The 17,196-nt window shown below is 47.1% G+C and overlaps 7 protein-coding genes across 7 annotated transcripts; 3 read left to right on the forward strand and 4 right to left on the reverse strand.

Annotated features, from left to right (window-relative positions):
* Positions 1 to 309: 309 nt before the first annotated feature.
* On the forward strand, positions 310 to 907 carry EYB26_001842 (uncharacterized protein; the record flags this gene model as incomplete). Its single annotated transcript, XM_054261150.1, has 2 exons — positions 310 to 669; positions 728 to 907. The coding sequence occupies 2 exons, from the start codon at positions 310 to 312 to the stop codon at positions 905 to 907; spliced, it is 540 nt and encodes a 179-aa protein (XP_054117125.1).
* Positions 908 to 1,084: 177 nt separating this feature from the next.
* Positions 1,085 to 2,499, reverse strand: EYB26_001843 (uncharacterized protein; the record flags this gene model as incomplete). The annotated part of the gene is made up of 2 exons (XM_054261151.1): positions 1,085 to 1,806; positions 1,878 to 2,499. 2 exons carry the CDS (start codon positions 2,497 to 2,499, stop codon positions 1,085 to 1,087), a joined length of 1,344 nt encoding a protein of 447 aa, XP_054117126.1.
* Positions 2,500 to 2,645: 146 nt separating this feature from the next.
* On the forward strand, positions 2,646 to 3,604 carry EYB26_001844 (uncharacterized protein; the record flags this gene model as incomplete). Its single annotated transcript, XM_054261152.1, has 2 exons — positions 2,646 to 2,729; positions 2,792 to 3,604. The coding sequence occupies 2 exons, from the start codon at positions 2,646 to 2,648 to the stop codon at positions 3,602 to 3,604; spliced, it is 897 nt and encodes a 298-aa protein (XP_054117127.1).
* A 524-nt stretch (positions 3,605 to 4,128) lies between these two features.
* On the forward strand, positions 4,129 to 5,779 carry EYB26_001845 (uncharacterized protein; the record flags this gene model as incomplete). The annotated part of the gene is made up of 3 exons (XM_054261153.1): positions 4,129 to 4,173; positions 4,258 to 4,416; positions 4,514 to 5,779. The coding sequence occupies 3 exons, from the start codon at positions 4,129 to 4,131 to the stop codon at positions 5,777 to 5,779; spliced, it is 1,470 nt and encodes a 489-aa protein (XP_054117128.1).
* A 127-nt stretch (positions 5,780 to 5,906) lies between these two features.
* Positions 5,907 to 7,765, reverse strand: EYB26_001846 (uncharacterized protein; the record flags this gene model as incomplete). The annotated part of the gene is made up of 9 exons (XM_054261154.1): positions 5,907 to 6,013; positions 6,077 to 6,103; positions 6,158 to 6,317; positions 6,376 to 6,487; positions 6,544 to 6,625; positions 6,676 to 6,774; positions 6,820 to 7,237; positions 7,302 to 7,565; positions 7,613 to 7,765. 9 exons carry the CDS (start codon positions 7,763 to 7,765, stop codon positions 5,907 to 5,909), a joined length of 1,422 nt encoding a protein of 473 aa, XP_054117129.1.
* A 1,004-nt stretch (positions 7,766 to 8,769) lies between these two features.
* EYB26_001847 (uncharacterized protein) lies at positions 8,770 to 9,750 on the reverse strand (the record flags this gene model as incomplete). The annotated part of the gene is made up of 1 exon (XM_054261155.1): positions 8,770 to 9,750. The coding sequence occupies one exon, from the start codon at positions 9,748 to 9,750 to the stop codon at positions 8,770 to 8,772; it is 981 nt and encodes a 326-aa protein (XP_054117130.1).
* A 4,659-nt stretch (positions 9,751 to 14,409) lies between these two features.
* On the reverse strand, positions 14,410 to 16,542 carry EYB26_001848 (uncharacterized protein; the record flags this gene model as incomplete). The annotated part of the gene is made up of 1 exon (XM_054261156.1): positions 14,410 to 16,542. One exon carries the CDS (start codon positions 16,540 to 16,542, stop codon positions 14,410 to 14,412), a length of 2,133 nt encoding a protein of 710 aa, XP_054117131.1.
* Positions 16,543 to 17,196: the final 654 nt, after the last annotated feature.

A 17,196-nucleotide genomic window follows, 5' to 3' on the forward strand; every position in this document is an offset into this window, starting at 1 on the left:
ACATGTCTAGGATAAGTTAGTAAAGAATGATATTGTAAGACAACTCAGCATCATGAGTTGGCATGACAATGTCCTCAATTCTTGATGATGTGAAGCTGGAGAAGAGAGAAGTTGAGAAATGAAAAATATTCGGTAAAGAAGCTGTGCGCTAAACATTGGGCACGTGACCTACAGCTTCGGACGGACCAATCACATCCGCCATTTTTTCATACCTCATTTTCAACATATGACGCGATACTCAGTAACAGACTTCAGTTCAGCAAGCAATCGTACGGGCCTGGCAATGAAAACACAAAAGTAACGCCCAAAATGAGCTTCGCCTTCCGCAATTTCCTCCGCAATGCCAGCCCTCGTTTCTTCCTCGGTTGGACAGTCGACTGTCTAGGCGTATTCTGCGCCGCCATCCTGATCGGCGAACACTTCTACACCATCCAACGCAGCGAGGGTCCCTCCATGATCCCCACATTCAGCGTCCGAGGTGACTGGCTCTTGATATCGCGACGACATGATTACGGCAAAAATATAAAAGTGGGCGATGTGGTGCGGTTCTCGCACCCGTCGTTTTTGGGGGTAAATGGTGCTAAGAGGGTGATTGGGATGCCAGGCGATTTTGTGTGTAAGGATCCGGTGTATAGTACGGATGTTGGGGCGAGTAATGAGATGATTCAGGTATGTGTTTTTGTTTGTCAATTCTATGGTTCAAGATATTCGAAGCTAACGGCAAAAGGTACCGGAAGGGCATGTCTTTGTCGCGGGGGATAATTTACCGTGGTCGAGAGATTCGCGAAACTACGGACCTGTGCCTATGGGGTTGATAAACGGCAAGATTATTGCGCGGGTATGGCCTCGGTCAAAGATGCAATGGGTTGAGAACAATCTGCAGCCAGCACTAGAGAATGAGCAATAGTCCCCAGGATCAGAAAATTCATACTGGCGGAGAATGATGAAGCAAGCATTGGGACGGCGTTTGGAAGAGGAATGTACATATATAATTTTACACTTTCTAAAGTACATATTGAAAACTAAAAGTAAAGAAAAGAAAGGCGCCTCTCCCCGATATTACACCAAACAACACAGTAAGCATCTATCGGAATGATGCTGGGTTTCTTCGCTTGTATGGCAGAGGCTCAACTCTCTTCCTGCGCAATTCGAGTCCTGCAACATCCATACCCAACTCCTTCATGACTGCGTCGGTGTTCTCATCCCACTGGGTACGGAAAAGCGCAGCGCCAACGGGTTTCAAGTGGTGTTTGGATTGTAAAGTTCGGAGACGGAAGTCAAATCGTTCGAGGCCATTCTTGATGGCAGCAGCGTCTAATGGCTGGTTGTTCTTTTGCTCCATCACGAAGAAGGAAAGTCGGTGGTATGGACTCCCTTTTTGAGCTGCGGGTGGAAGCCAGGGGAGCAACATCTCCGCGGTTTCTGGCAAATTAGCCAAGTCAACATGTGTGTCGGTGGGAGAAATGGGAACGTTGACGGCGAGATAATGACACTGGTAATCGAATCCGTTTGTTTCAACGTTGGGGATATCGGGGTTGACGACCACAATTGTGACGAGCTTTTGGCCTGCCTCGAATGACTGCACATTTAACTTGGGAGCGCTCATGCTGAGTCTAGAATCAACGAACGATCCGGGAGAGATGGCTTTGCCATCAAAGTAAAGCTTGACGTCAATGGTCGGGTCGCAAGATGGTAGAACGTCAGGAATGACTTTCATCTGCGTGATTCTCTGAATAATAATCAGACGTCGGTATTCCCTCCACTTTTTGTCTGCCAAATGTCGGTAGACGGGCAGGTTCATGTCACCTATCAACGTCAGACATTAAACATTAGATTCCTTTGAAAATAGCTTCAACAGCAATAAAGTGGGTTCATACCTTGCCCATCCTCAAATTTTCTCTTGACCACTGGATCATTGATATCGGCCCAAACCTTCAAGTTTTCGAGATGTTTCTCCATGGCTCCAAGCTTGGACCTCTTCACATTCGCACCTCCAGCTTCCTCATCAGAAAGAGCCCGTAATCTATCAATCCGCGCTTGTTCCCTAGTAATATCCTTCAATTTATCGTCGCGGTCCGCCTGGAGGACCTTGCGTGCTTCCTGGAAACATTGATACGGGAGGAGTTCGAAGGGGATGTTCTCCGACACTTGAAGGGCAGCACGACGTCTTCGAGAACCGATTGGAGATACACCGGATTTCATAAGCTTCTTTTCCAAACGAGGACTCGATACTAATGCAGGATCGGGGTTTTTGTAGAAAGGCAGTGGTTTGTTCTCGACGGGGGCTTCATCGTGCAACACGGCTGTCGTCTGGAATAACCGTTTCGACTGCAGCGAAGAGATTGAGATTTTGTTTGAGGATTGGCGCAAATACCTCAGCAGTGGCTTTGAAGCCACCTCGCAATGAGACATCGTGCCTCTGTATATTGTGCAATGGATGGTGTAGTAGTGTTTACGAGCTTGTGACTTTTGGCGGAAGTCGACTTGTGAGGTGGACATTTTTTTCGTACTAGCGCCTTTTTTTGCCAACTCCGCGTTCCGACTTCCCTCCCGAAATCTTTGCTGGTAGACAGACAAACTCGACAACTTCTGCTGGCGACCACGACGACACATTAATTGATTATAGTCAATTGATAACCGTCAAAATGCCTAGCAGTGAAGTTCTACGTACGTTGAGATGGCTCACTCGCAGCGCCAATGGTGTGCTTAAGCAGCCCCAAACCGTGATGGTAAAGAACCAACTCTTCGTATTATATAACTTACTGGATACAGTTCGCTGACAATCATACAGCAAGGATGTGCCAACTCTTCATCTCGGCTTATGGCAACTGTTTCAGAAGCAACACCCGAAAGATTCACTCAGACCGACAGCGACGCATCAAGGACGCCTTGGCAACCTCCTGCTCCTGCCCTCGTTACTATTCACTCCTTTCCATCAATGACGCCTCTCCGCTTCGAGGAATACTCGCCAGACCATCTACTTGTTCCTCTTCGAAGGGACTTACTCCACCGTGCGGTTGTTTACGAGGGTGATAAGACTCGCCAGGGTACCGCGAGCACAAAATGGCGTGATGATGTGCACGGAAGTGGACGAAAACTCGCCCCTCAAAAGGGTACCGGTAATGCGCGAGTTGGAGACAAGAAATCTCCTATTCGACGAGGTGGTGGTGTTGCACATGGTCCTCATCCACGAGACTTTTCCACCGACCTTCCCAAAAAAATGTACGACAAGGCTTGGAGGATTGCACTGAGCTATCGCTACACGCGCGGTTCGCTACTGGTTGTGGATAATCTCAAAATGCCTGAAAACTCCTCGCCGTGGTTCTGGAAGAGATTCTTTGAGGTTAATGCCTGGGGCAAGGGACATGGTGGATGTACCTTTGTCAAGGATCGCATGGATGAGGATCTGTTCGGCGCCATTGCTGAGTTCCAAGAGCACGGCAGAATACTCGACAGACCTGATCTGGATGTGAAGGATATTTTGAAGAATGGGAAGTTGATTATCGAAAAGAAAGCCTTGGACAAAATCCTTCGAGATCACTCCAGAGATCTTCCCACGCCACCACCCAAGGCTCTCTACCCTGAAGGAATGTATTTCTCTTGATTTGGATGATGCGGATTTGTATTATATTATATGTCTTCGAAGGAATTGGAGTATTTTTTTCCGTTTGTTTGTAATCTAGCTAGCATAAATGCAGGAGCATAGACTTTTCGTCCTTGACAAAGGATTAAGGTGCTTTCTGTAGGGAAACTGAAGACTAATGATAAGCCTCAATAATATTCATAGTGAATCTTTGACCTAATACTGCTAACTGACTGCTACTTAACTAGTTAATTTACTTGCTATGCGGTAGTTAGTTATTGTATGTATGTGTTCTCACGTTGACAAAATCCGGCCGAGCTCTGACCCTCCGCGGCAAAGCGAGCAAACATGAAAAAGTAACTGCTTGCTTAACCGAATTAACCTCATTTACTTCATCACAAGCTTCAAATCCCATATCAACAGCAGTTTTCCCCTCAATTACCTGGCACGACGATCGTGCCTTGCTGCCATTGATGTTATTACGACCTACTTTCCACAGAGCCTCAACACCGCTGAGCCGGCTCTCGCGGTCTACTTTTTCAGCTATGCCTTTACGCGCGAAAGTGACCAACTCAGCTTTCGCATCCAAGGTATGAACCCCTTTTGCCACAAAGAAAGAAAGATATACGGTGAAAAGGGGACTATAAATTTCTAATTTATATCGGATTGTCTAGATGTCTCTCAGCACGAGTGCTTCGTCGAATCCTGCCGTCGACTCCGACGATGTTCTTTTTTACACTACCTACGGATTGCGATTGATCGAACTCAACAGACCCAAGAAACTGAATTCTCTCAATGGCTCGATGTGTCAACAGATTATTCCACGACTTCTGGTAGGATTAACCCTCAATCGATCTGTACATATATATGCGTTGGCGGGACAAAATGCTAAGCCAAAGTTTTTTTTTTTTTTTTTTTTTTTTGCGACAGGAATGGGAAAAATCACAACTAGCCAACATAATCATGATCTCCGGCCGAGGCGAAAAAGCCCTTTGCGCAGGCGGAGACGTCGCAGCTCTCGCAATAAACAACCAGGAAGGCCCCGAAGGCGTGAAACGGTCACAGGACTACTTCGCTCTCGAATACCAACTCGACCACTTGATTGCGACTTACAGCAAGCCGTTCGTCTCCGTTATGGATGGTATCACAATGGGAGGCGGAGTGGGATTGAGTGTCCATGCCCCCTTCCGTATCGCTACCGAGCGTACCCTTTTCGCTATGCCCGAGACGACCATTGGATTTTTCCCGGACGTTGGCGGCTCGTTCTTCCTTCCGCGCCTTGACGGCGAGATTGGTACTTATCTCGCTCTTACCTCGGAGCGATTGAACGGTGTTCAGGCTTTCTACACTGGTATTGCAACGCATTACGTCGACTCGAGCGTGCTCAGCAACTTGACGAATCGACTAGCGGAATTGGTGTTTAAGGACTATGCCAACCTCCAGCAGCGCAACGATCTTGTCAACAAGACCATTGCCGAGTTTTCGACCGGTCTGCCATCCATTGAGCAGGAGCCTATTCTTTTCCGATTCAAGCTCCGTCAGGCTATTGACCGATGCTTCCAGCACAACACAGTAGAGGAAATCGTCCAAGCCCTCGAACAGGAAGAAGACCAGAAGGAATGGGCCCAAAAGACGCTCGAGACACTTGCAGGCCGCTCACCTACCTCCCTCAAAGTCACACTTCGTCAGCTCCGTCTCGGCAAGAACTGGAGCATCAAGGAAACGTTCCAGCGCGAACATGCCATTGCCAGCGTATTCATGAATCACCCCGACTTCGTCGAGGGTGTCTCGGCCCGTCTGATTTCCAAGCCCACACGAACCCCTGAATGGCAGCCAAGTAGTCTAGAGGACGTTACGTCTCAGGATGTCGATGCGTTCTTCAAGATTGAGGGTGAACCATTGCGCACATTCCACGATAATGACTACAAGAAGTACCCTCATGCCAAGTATGCGCTGCCCACGGAAGCGGATATTGAGAAGTTTGTGCGTAGCAACAAGACAACAGGAGCAGATGCTGTGAAGGAATTTGTCCAGAAATGGGGTCAAAAGGAGGGTGTCAAGGCCAAGGTGTCTGAGGTGCTTGGTCGACGGACCAAGAAGACAGCCAAGGGGCTGAAGTGGATTGAGGAGGGTGAGGAAGTTGAGGAGACTGAGGAGGCTGAGAAGGTTGAGGAGGGTAAGGAGGGAAAGGAGTAAATCTTCATCATATTGTACTTTTATTTTAGTGTGAATAAGCCATTGGATATTATTTAATCTTATATGCAGCCATACTTCGGCTGGCGTTTAAAGTATTCAATGCTTGGTCTATATCGGCTGTGCTGCATCAAGGATCCCATGGTCCCCGTGCTCGCTGTCCAGTCAATAGAGTAGGTTCCTCGTCTTCTCCATTCACAAGCACAACATCCTCGACGCGCACCCCAAACTCATTGACTAAATATATGCCGGGCTCTGATGTAAATGTCATACCCGGCTGAAGGATGGATTTGTAGTTACCTTTGTTCATGTATGGACTTTCATGTGCTATACTCAAGTAAGTCTCCAGTTGCTCGCATCTGATATTGATATGGGACCAACCTTTGATGCCGATGCCATGGCCGACTCGATGTGTGAATGCATGTCCGTATCCCGCTGATTCAATTACGTTTCGTGCAGCAATGTCGACACTAGCTGCAGTTGCGTTTGCGTGAAGTTGTTCGAATGATCGAGATTGTGCGGCGAACACAACGTCCCAGACCTAGTGCCTTGCATTAGTGTGACTGAAAGGTCTTTCTGATAACAAGGATGGGGCTTACTTCGAGCTTTTTCTTCAGGTTCGGCGAAATATTCTCCTTAAATTGCGGCCTATCTAAGAACGGAGGGAAGAAAGTACGAGTAATGTCAGACGAGTATCCATAGAGATGAGCGCTTCCACCCAGTCAGTCATGAGAATAGGAGAGCTTGGGCAATGCTGATGAACCTACCCAACGTCAATGAGAACGAATGTCTCAGCACTCAGGGCCTTGGACCCGTTCGTACCGCCATGAGGGTTTGAAGCATTTTCATCTGTGAGGGATTAGGGATTGGGACTTGTAGCGAGAAGCGTACTTACTTACCAAACAAGACTATATCAAAGAATTGTTCCAATCCTACCGCACGAAGCGTATTATCGAGAACGTTCTGGATTTCCGTCTCCGTGAGCCCTGGATATAGACCTGCCAAGAGGTTAGAACAATACTTGAAAGTGACAAATGACCAACATTTCCTCATCTGCCGAACAGCTTCCACACTCCCTGTATTGACGGCACGTAGTATATCGATCTCTTCCTGAGATTTCATCTGTCTAACCCGCTCGACATTGTTCTGCAAGCCTACTACCTCGAAGCCATTTTCGTGAAGACCACGTTGAATATAATCGCGCATCTCTTCATCGACCATGAGCCGTGGCCTTCGATCCGAGGCTTTCGTGGAGAATATTTCCGATTTGAGTAATGTCTCGTAGGGATTCCAATGCTCTTTCCATGGAATTATATCAATAGGTTCCGAAAAAGGCATTGACAGTAGTCGTGCTCTCTCTGTTTCAAAAGCAGGGCAGAGAAAACTGGTCTTCGCTGTGACGATACCAGTCTCTGGACCATGATGGGGCTGCACAACCATCAAGAATGGACGCTCTTCAGGCTATATCATTACGAACAATTAACTAGCTTGCAATGTATTGACAACAGAAAGATTTGATACATACCTCCCAAGGCTCCCAATCCCGCTGACTTATATTCGCATAATACTCGAAAGTATAGCCTGGCTCAAGCACAAATGCATCGACACCATCTGCAATGAGCGCGTGGGCTAATCTGTTCCTGCGAGACTCGAAATGCTCTACCGTTGGTGCTGTAACGCCTTCAAGGAAGTATAGACCCGTGCTTAACATGTTCCGGATGGAGCATTCTTGGAACTTCTGTAAGTTCGGGGGCTCATTTTGGAATGGATATCCGACGCCCAATGATATCTAATGAAGTCAATCGATAGCGTGCTTGTTGGTCATGATAAACATACTTGTTTTGTTAAAGCAACGAGACACAAAGCTATACCGCCCAGTAGGGTGAGTATCTTGGCCCACGTAAGCTGTCTAGACCCCTTGTGATAGACCGCGTGGGTGAGAGGTAAATCGAATTGATATGAATAACCCTTCTTTCTTATAAAACTCATGACTGGAATAGTGATTGGGAATATGGTGGAAAGAAAAGAGAAATTAAAGGAAGGAGGTAACATTGAAGTAGATAGATAAGCGTTGGGTGATGGTCGTGCCCTTCCCCGCTACAAGGAGAGAAGCTCCTTCCGCATTTGCAGGAGAGCCTGTGATTGATCTATCATTGATTGTTTAGGTATTATATGATTTTCATTCTACCTTCTATACATACTCAATGGTATTCTCATTTTATAGGTGTACAACTAGCTACTACAAGAGTACAACCACAGGTTCACAGCAAAAAGCCTCAGAGCTGCTTCACAGTCCTCTGAAAGCGAGGACTTAGGTTCATCTCCAGCCCCTGGCTTCCAATAATCATACTCCATCCACGCGATCTCCGGCTTCTGCACTTCCGTTGCTTCCAGAAACGCCCCCGGATCAGGGTTGAGAGGAATGACTCTCGTTTCTATCACGTTACTGATCTCAGAGTTTCAGCAGCTGCTTCAACTGCTCTGGCTCGAGTTCTGCTAGATCTCAGCCTTACTGTCTGGGAATACAATATTTTAACTAGAATAGAGTGTGATATGATTGAAATAAGATTTCTTCGCGTTCTAAAGAGCAAGAATAAAAAGAACTTTGTATGAAATTTTAGTTCATCTTCTATCATACATTTTGACAGACTGAATCCGCCGCGACAAGACCAGCTCAATGGAAGAAACGAATAGAAATACCCCGACAAACTCCACATAGCCCAACCTCTTGAAAATAATCCGTCACCCCTAAGCCACCAAGGCATGAAACAAATCGCCTAACGCCATATCATCAATATCATCAATATCGTCATGCATTCAAGCAGTCGTGAGCCGGTCTAGGTCGCCGCCAGCGAGGAATAGAACGAAAAGCAGATAGAAAAGAAAACCAAACAGCCTCCCAGGTCATTACCATAGAATAAGAAAAAGAAGAAAGAAGAACGTTGATAGTGTGTACATGTCAGAAGATTAAGCGAGTAAGCGTGGTAAATTGGTCAAACATTGATCAAGTCTTCGAAATCATCTTCACCAGACAGAGCAATGGATGCCTCCGAGTCTCGTCGAAGCTGCTGTTCTAGCGCACTAGCACCGTCCAGGGATAAAGACGTCTCGTCAAATCCAAACGAAACAGATCCCGGCATAGGTGGTGTCGTGTCGGACAGCTGTTCACTGCTTTCGGTAGGGTCATCCCGGTCTTTGTTAGCAATCTGCTTAACCATTTGAGCGAGGTGAAGTTTGATCGGCTCATCACCGCATTGAGCATGTCGTAGAACCTCATTCTTCAGCCCCAAAATCTCGCCCCGAAGCCGTGAAATCTCCGAGTTGAGCCGCTCTCTCTTGTCCGACTGTTCCTTGAACCGAGACTCGAGCATCATGGTGTGCTCCTTTTTCTTTTGTCGGCACTTGCTGGCTGCTAACCGGTTCCTTTCGAGGAATTTCTCCCGCTTGGCATGATCCTGACCCTGGTCGTCTGAATCCGCTCCGCTGCTGATCGTAGTTGCTATCGAAGGCTTGTCCTCACGTAGTCTGCGTCTTTTGGGCACATCTGCATATGCAAATCCGGTGGCACTATTGTCAGTCGAGCTGTTGCGACCTCGCCCTTCACTGCTTGGCGGGGTTGGGGTGTCGTCCCAGGCGTTTTGATTGTCGAATACTGCCATGTTATTTCCGGACAGAGATTGTTGTTGTTGATCGTCTAGTGGCGGAGTAGGCTGACCGTTGCGGACTTGAGCGTGTTTAAAGTCTCGCTCCAAAGCAGCCGCAGTTACGAAGGAAGGATCCGTCTTGTTGGGATTCCAATTGGCAAAAGATGGCGATATCGGACTCATATTCCACACGGGTTCATCTTCCGCAGTGAGACCAAAGCTCATGAAATCTCCAGACAAGGCGTGGTTGCTGTCAAACGAAGGATCTAGTGTCACAGCATCTGCAGTAGTAAATGCCGGAGCAGCCAGCTGCGACTGGTCGGCCAACATAGTGTAGGCAGACATTGTCTTTTTTCTTGGTTGATTCTCGAGATTTGTGATAGAAGTGATGATGTTTTTCTGTCAATCTGCGTGACTTTTCGAGGAGTCTCCCTTGGATCTTAGTATCAAAATTTGAGGTCCAGACAGAGTCGTTGACGAGTTGACTTGGAGAACGCCGTGTTGCCTAGAAGAAGCCTTCAGGGCAGAGTTTTCGGTGGACAAAAAAAGGAAGACAGACAAAGCCACCCAGAAACTCGTGAAGTGTCGAAACCGTGGTTTCGGGTTGCGGAAGTCGAATCAAAGAGATTGAAGCTTGTTAATGGAGTGGATAGTTATGCGTAAGGTTTGCTGTTCCGACGGTGTTGCGGTAACACAGCGGACACAGCGGACACAACGGAGACAGCTGTGACACTGAAATTATTCTAGTTGAGGTGTTGCAGCATTCTTCGGCTAGTTGACACGCGGGAATACACGAGAAGGGTCGAATGTCGCGAAGGAGTGTAGAGTAAGTAGAATGGTAGGGATTGCAAGAAAGAAAGAGAGAGATAAGAAGAGAAGTGTAAATATTATGGGACTGGCCCGGTGGAGAGAAGAAGGCAATGGCAAACACTTAGTTAAGGCAAGGCCAAAGGCAAGAGCTACCCTGGGCTGGCAGATCAGGTAGTGCACTCCAAATGGAAAGAGCCTTCCGGAAGGGAAGCTCCCAGCAAAACAGGGCAGGCTCTGGCCAGGCCCTTCTTTCCCCCACTACCGGTAGAGGAGGACTGGACTGGACTGGAGTGGGTTGTCGAGGAAGTCGCCGGCGCCAAGGAATCTCTGGGCCAGCAAGTATTATGTACGCGTAGTATGCGATAGGATAGGTAGAAGGAGGAAGGAGGAATAGATAATGCTGGTAGGCAGCATACGCTATGTTGTGTTTCTCTTGGAAGAGAGGAAAGTTTGCGGAATGTAGGATGCAGGAAGAATTATGGAGAACAGGACACTCTTTTATAAAAGCAGATCAATAATACTTGTGCTAACATCCAGGCCACAACCTGATTTCTTGCACATTAACAGGGAAGGTGTTCTCAAGTTCGGTTGAGGGTTGAGGGTGGTGGCATGATGGGACATCCAATCAATGAATGGTCCGGACCTATTTCCACTTTTTTTTTTTTTCCTTTTCATCTCGTTCTGGATCGTCTACATACTACGGAGTACTACTACTACTACGACAGAAGAGAGTCGAGAACTATCAGGAAGAGATAGATACAGAGACCATCGGAGGAAATGATATCATGCATGCGATTGCATGCGATGGCGAGAACATCTGCAGCGTGTGGTGGACCTGGATCGGGAAGGGATGTGTTGAAGCATGAAGAAATTCACATAGTACATAGTATGTGGAAACGACAATCGAGACAGAAGAATATGCAAGATCTCATTGGTCTGGTCAAAATCCCGATGCCAGAAATACTATACTCTGAGTATACTATGTATAGAGTGATACTAGAAGGCAGACCATAGATTGGAAGAGGCTAAGACACGCAAGAAAGTGACCCGACCCAGGTAAGTTTGACTAGCGCAGGAAGGTGGGGCCCCAATCTGGAAGCTCCCGTTTGAAGCTAGTCCCGTTGACGTCATCCATTTGTGTTCTGCCTGACACCTCAGGCTGCCGTCGATGGGAACGGGGTCTTTTTCCATCAACCATAGTCGTAGCACAGTCTTGACTGTGTTTGTTGTTACTGTTACCCTGGTGAGTGCTACGCATTATCGTCTCTGTACTAGATGTATTCTAGAATCTGTGGATTAGTTACATACTACTCTGGACAAAGTATTGCATTGGTCTAGACTCGACCATCAGAATTGTCTCTTTTCAGGGAACGAGTGGGGCAACAACCATGATTCTCAGCTGTTCTGAGCCTCGTACGGAGAACATGCTACTCTGTAGTATGTACTATTAGCTACTTCAAAGGCATCATCAAAGTCGTCATCAAACAACTAGATCGGTTGAGCGTTTGCTCAAAGAAATATGTTGCAGTCTCTCGACTTCCGACTGAAAGGCAGCCCTAGATACAATCCCCTAAGAAATAAAACTCCAAAACCCACCCTGACATTAAGTTAACGACGCCAGCCTGTTGAGTGGGTCCTCAGCTTCTCTGACAGCACGCGTTCCCTGGATCAGTCTACACAAGAAATCAAGTGGCAACGCCTTCCCTCCCCAACAAAAGGGGTTTGTTTCATGTATACACAGGATACGTAAGTGGTGAAGTTTATTCGTCCGTGTTCCACGCACGGAAACATGCTCCGCGATGCCTATCCTCTACTCCGTAAGTCAAAAGAGGACCGTGTGATCTGCCAGCGGATATTGCTCCCTGTACTCTATGGTTCCAGGTTCCCTGTTCGCATTTATACATTTCACTGGTGCATGGTTTCCAATAAACATACTCCTCAGACAGGATAAACAGGTATATATAAATATATATACCCGACTTACCATGTAGTGTTGACTGATCTTGATGCACCGAGCAGTCCGTGGAGAGGGCTCTCGGCGATCAAACGATCGACACCATGCACGGCTGTTGCATTGCCAATCTCGACCAACTGAGTTGGCGTTGGTCAACGTCAATTCGATAGAAGGCTCAAGGTAGGACTAAGGAATCAGGTTTCCGTCGGCCGAATCCATCTCCTCTTCCCTATCCTATACCTCAGACCCAGTGCCAGCAGAGATATCGAACAAGAAACAGGTTGATATCCTGGGCAACGACAAGACACATCTCAGCAAACACAAACACAAACACAAACACAACCCGAAAAAAAACAAGTCTGCATTGGTTAAGCCCCGAACCACACATGCAAAGCAGTCTGATTGGCCGAGCCTCAAACGGGTGATTCTATCAATTGTGCTCCCCCCCCATTGGTGGAACCAGTCCCGATAAAGCGCAAGTGTCAATCCCAATTCTTCCAAAGTTCCGCTCCAATCCTCTCGGGACAGTCGGGCTGGGCTCCCGACCAGACCAGAAAGGGAAGTGGACCAGCCCTGTTCACAGGAATTGAGGGGGAGATACTTCCCCTCTGTTTGAATGGATGAAAAGAGTCAATGGACTTACTTGCTCTGTTACTTTCTACGGAGTCTGTACTCTGTAGTCATTCAAGGGTTTCTTGGGTGACATCACATGCAAACAAGTTACATCATAGTACCTACGCTCTGGATACCATACCGTAACTATCTACTACGGAGTATACTACTAGTATAGGCTATCACCATGCTTGCAAGTACAGAGTACATCTTCTCGGCAAAACGTGTACTTTTCCCCCAACTAGCGCAGAGTATACATACACGCGAGTCTGCTGCAAGCCACATCTTATTTTTGCACGTCGGACCTCAAGTTGCGTGATTTGATGTCATACGACAGACGCATGATTGCAATCCCGACTTAAGACGATCCTCAGTGAGTCTTAGCTATGTGCCGGTAAACAGCCGAATAAAATAATTCTTGATAGTTAGTTACCTTATACCGTGCGTTCATACGATCTAGTATGTACGGGAACTAGTAACACACTTATTCGTATGTCAACGTTTGCGGGGTTGTTGTACTCTGTACTCTGTACTACCATCAATACAAAAAAGGCCCAAAGCAGCATTCTAAACCCTGATTGGTCCACCTCCCACCTTCACCTTTACCTACCACTCAAAAACAATCGTCTCGTCCAAGCATCTATCATCTCCTTTCGAAAATAGTACGAAAACGACCATGAAAACTACGTACTTCCAACCACGTTTTCGCCTCTTTTTGTCCCCCATCTAGTGGAATCCTACTAGCATTAACTTGTTACTACATGGTATTCGCGCATGAGTGGTGGGATGTATCGGAACATTGTTCCATGTCCCGGTTGTTGTATCGCTTATCTAGGTATTTACTCTTCTTCTGGTACGTCTGGTACGTCTGGTACTGTAGGAAAGAACTTCTTTTTTGGCAGGATATGGGAGCGCTAGGCTCTACCTGGGCGTATATTTCCGGGTTGTTTACGAACCCACGGTGTTATGTTACAACCAGTCCAGTCATTTTCACTGAGTACCAGAGTATGGCTTTCAGGTTACCAGGTAGCTAGTGGATATAGAGGGCTTTGTTAGATTCGCTAGATAATATGAGATTTTAGGGTATGATAGGTGGTTGGCAATGTGGAGCATTTTACACACAAGGCTGAGTCTATACAAGAGAGGCTCAAACTGATCATGTACGATTTTGTGTCGGGCTTTCTCGTACTTCTCATACTTTAATTGCTTATCCTCTTTCCATGGCTTTGCAATTCAAAGATGTATTCTTTATAACGGACGTTGTGGCACTCCAGCATTCTCTCCAAACCGATTATTATAGTTATGGATCTGCATGCGCTGAAGTGTTTTCTAAACACTATGACGATGCCTGGACCACAATTAGGTCTTATGTCGATTCAATAGATACGTATCTTCATATCCCTTTTTGAACATATCTCCCAGAGTAGTCTGTCTTGAGACCCTCGCAATAAACCCAACTACCGCGGTGATAGGCTGTGACGTGGACCCGTAGGTATGAAGAGCAAACCGTGTCAGCCCTAAGTTGATGAAGCCTCATCATTCGGAAAAGAAAGAAAGAAAGAAACAAACAAGGGGACCGCGATATCTTTTCGCAGCATCTCTGACCCTATTTTTTAGTCGAGATGCACGAATTTGAACTTGGCCCACTTCTCCCCCCCTATTTGGACTCTCCGTTTTGCAACGTCGTTTGCAGTCATCTCAGAAATACCAATAACGTCCTGTGGAGGCGCTTGTCCGAGAGCACCCACGAGCATATCGAGAAAGGAGCGCTGGTCAGGCTGAATAACCAACCCGACAGCGAACTTGACAAGAACAATGAGACAGCCAAAAATAGCGAAAACGGCAGCTAGTTTGGATGTGCGTGACTGCAACCCGTACGACCAAACGTAGACGGAGATTCGACGGTCTAAGATAGGGTTGGTTGTGTAGTTCAGGGAAGTACTAGTGGCATTCACGGCGGAGTATTGCAAAAAGAACAGGCTCCGAGAAACGGCCAGATTGTGAATACTGGACAGACCTTCGACAAAAGGGCTGATCTTTTGGTATGTTGATACCAGGATGTTGGCTGCACTACTATTGTGAGGTACGGTGCCATTTATATCAACACTCCATGCGAGCAGCATCCAATTCGGATTCAAAATCATCGGATCTTCATGGACATAGGAATCAATACCGCCGAATTGAGAATCGTCCATTGTAATCGGACTCGCCGCTGAAGGGTTAGATGGATTTGTAGGGATATATGAATACGTTGGCACCCGTGCAAAGGCGGAGGTGAAGCAGTACGCAGTTGGGTAGCCGGTCAAATTGTACTCGGTGACCTGTAAATTGATGGTCTGGTTTCGAAACGCCGGATCTGGCTCCTCAGCAAATAAGGAATTCCAATCACAGTTGGCGCCGTTGAGACAGCCGTAGGTTGTGGTGTTGAGAAGGATAGCTCGATCGGCCGAATAAACATCGACTTGCATTGTCGTGGACGAGTTTGCATCAGCAGAAATTGAGAATGCCGAATGATTGGCACTTCCGCCCCAGCCAGATCCAACACGAATGCATTTCGTGCTAACAGAACTCTCCGGGTCGCTAATGGGTAACGGAGTAGTCGTTTCGAAAGGACGAATGCCGTTGTAGTAATCCGGGTTAGGGATGTTGTAGCAATGGACGGCCATGTCATTGCCAACGTGGACGATTGAGGTCGTATTTGATTGACAAATAGACAATGCCTGGGAGGCTGGCGCTGTACGCAAGAGCTGAGTTTGGCGAGCATTTCGCATAAGTTTCCAGTCTGATTCTGTCAGACTATCAAGATAGCTAACCATTTCATAGTCAGGACCCGACGATACCGACATATACCAGTCAGTCCAATCATTGGACAGCGCATCCAACGCATGTCCATTTGGAGCGTATAAGGTCAAACCAGTCAAATCGGTGGTGTTGATTAAGTACGGTAGATTCGCGTAAGTCATTACAGGGGGAGCTCCATCTTTGTTGACCACGGTGTTCTGGAACAAAAGGTCCAGAACTGGACGGGATGGACTACATGAGTAGAGACCCTCAGCGATCTGGCTAGCAGAACACTCGTTTAGTAGTAAAGTATTCTTTGCCGAGGGGCCGTCCGCCGAATTGATCCGAGAGAGTGCCAGAGTCCGATCCTGTGGAACAGTCTTCCACCCCAATGTCGGAATAAGAAGTACAGCAGTTGCCGGGCCCATCAAGGTGCTGACTATCAACATCACCACAATAAAGAGAGCGAAGAGCCCTGGTATCCACTTCGACCACTTGGTCCAGCTTTCAGACCTCGTTGGACGCGTGTTGGTCCAGAAAGACGTCTCTAGGAGCGTACCGGGTGAAAGAGACAGAGGAAGACTCAGGTAAGATAGAGGCAGGCCATCTCGTGTCGAAAATAGGTGCATGGTCACATCATACACCAGACTGCCGGCGATGACTCCAAACCAGATTTCTACCGCTTTGGCGACCAGCTGGAAGGCGGATTGAATGTTCTGGTCCTGATCGCTGAACCGCTGCAGCTCATTTGAGTCCCCATAACCCACATTACAACCTCTAATGCCACATGCAAGACTCGCGCCAATGATCCATCCATGAAAATTGAGAACGAGAACTGCCACGACGGGTGCAATCCATAAGAGACTCAGGGACTGTAAAGCTATGGTAATGAGGAAATGAGCCTTCTTCCTTGGTTTGTCCGGAACACCTTGCTCGGTTGTATCGTAGAGAAATTTGGACGCCATGATGATTGCGATAGTTAGTAATTTCTAATCCCGATTTGTTCGAGGATTAGTGAAGTCGAACTGCGCCAGCTCGCACTATCTTAGGGTTATGATAGAGCTGGCGTTTCTGGTTTCAGTCTGTCTCGACATCCAGTCTGCACTTCGCCGTACTCAACAGAAGAATGAAAGGTGACTTATTTCTCTTTTTTAAAATTCTTTTTTTACTCCCAAAAGAATCCTTCTTCAACTAGTCTAGTCGATTTCATCTTCAGACTCTTCGCTCTGCGCTATACCACTTTAGGAAGTCCGGCGTCGAAGCTGAACTGGATCTTTGGCGTGGTTGGGTCAGTTGTAATTATCAAAACGCCATTCTACTGTAGTATACGGACGTGCATTCAAATCACCAGCCGACTTTTTGAGCCCATCAAACATGAAGCAATTCTGATGGGGCTGAAAATATAGATAGCCAGAGACGGGGACGGCCCTTGAATTAGGGTAACATCCACGACATCTGGAGGGAGCAGTCAGCACTCTAATCCGACTTTCTTTACTAACACTACTTTCAAAGCATTCCAGATGTCCTTAAGCCCTAAGCCCGCCCCTAACAATGTCCCTTAAAACCATCCCAAGGCTCCTAACCACTCCCTAACGCTAACCCGAACCCTCTAAACCTAT

Source organism: Talaromyces marneffei, chromosome 1, assembly GCF_009556855.1.
Source record: "Talaromyces marneffei chromosome 1, complete sequence".
Taxonomy (NCBI): Eukaryota; Fungi; Ascomycota; class Eurotiomycetes; order Eurotiales; family Trichocomaceae; genus Talaromyces; species Talaromyces marneffei.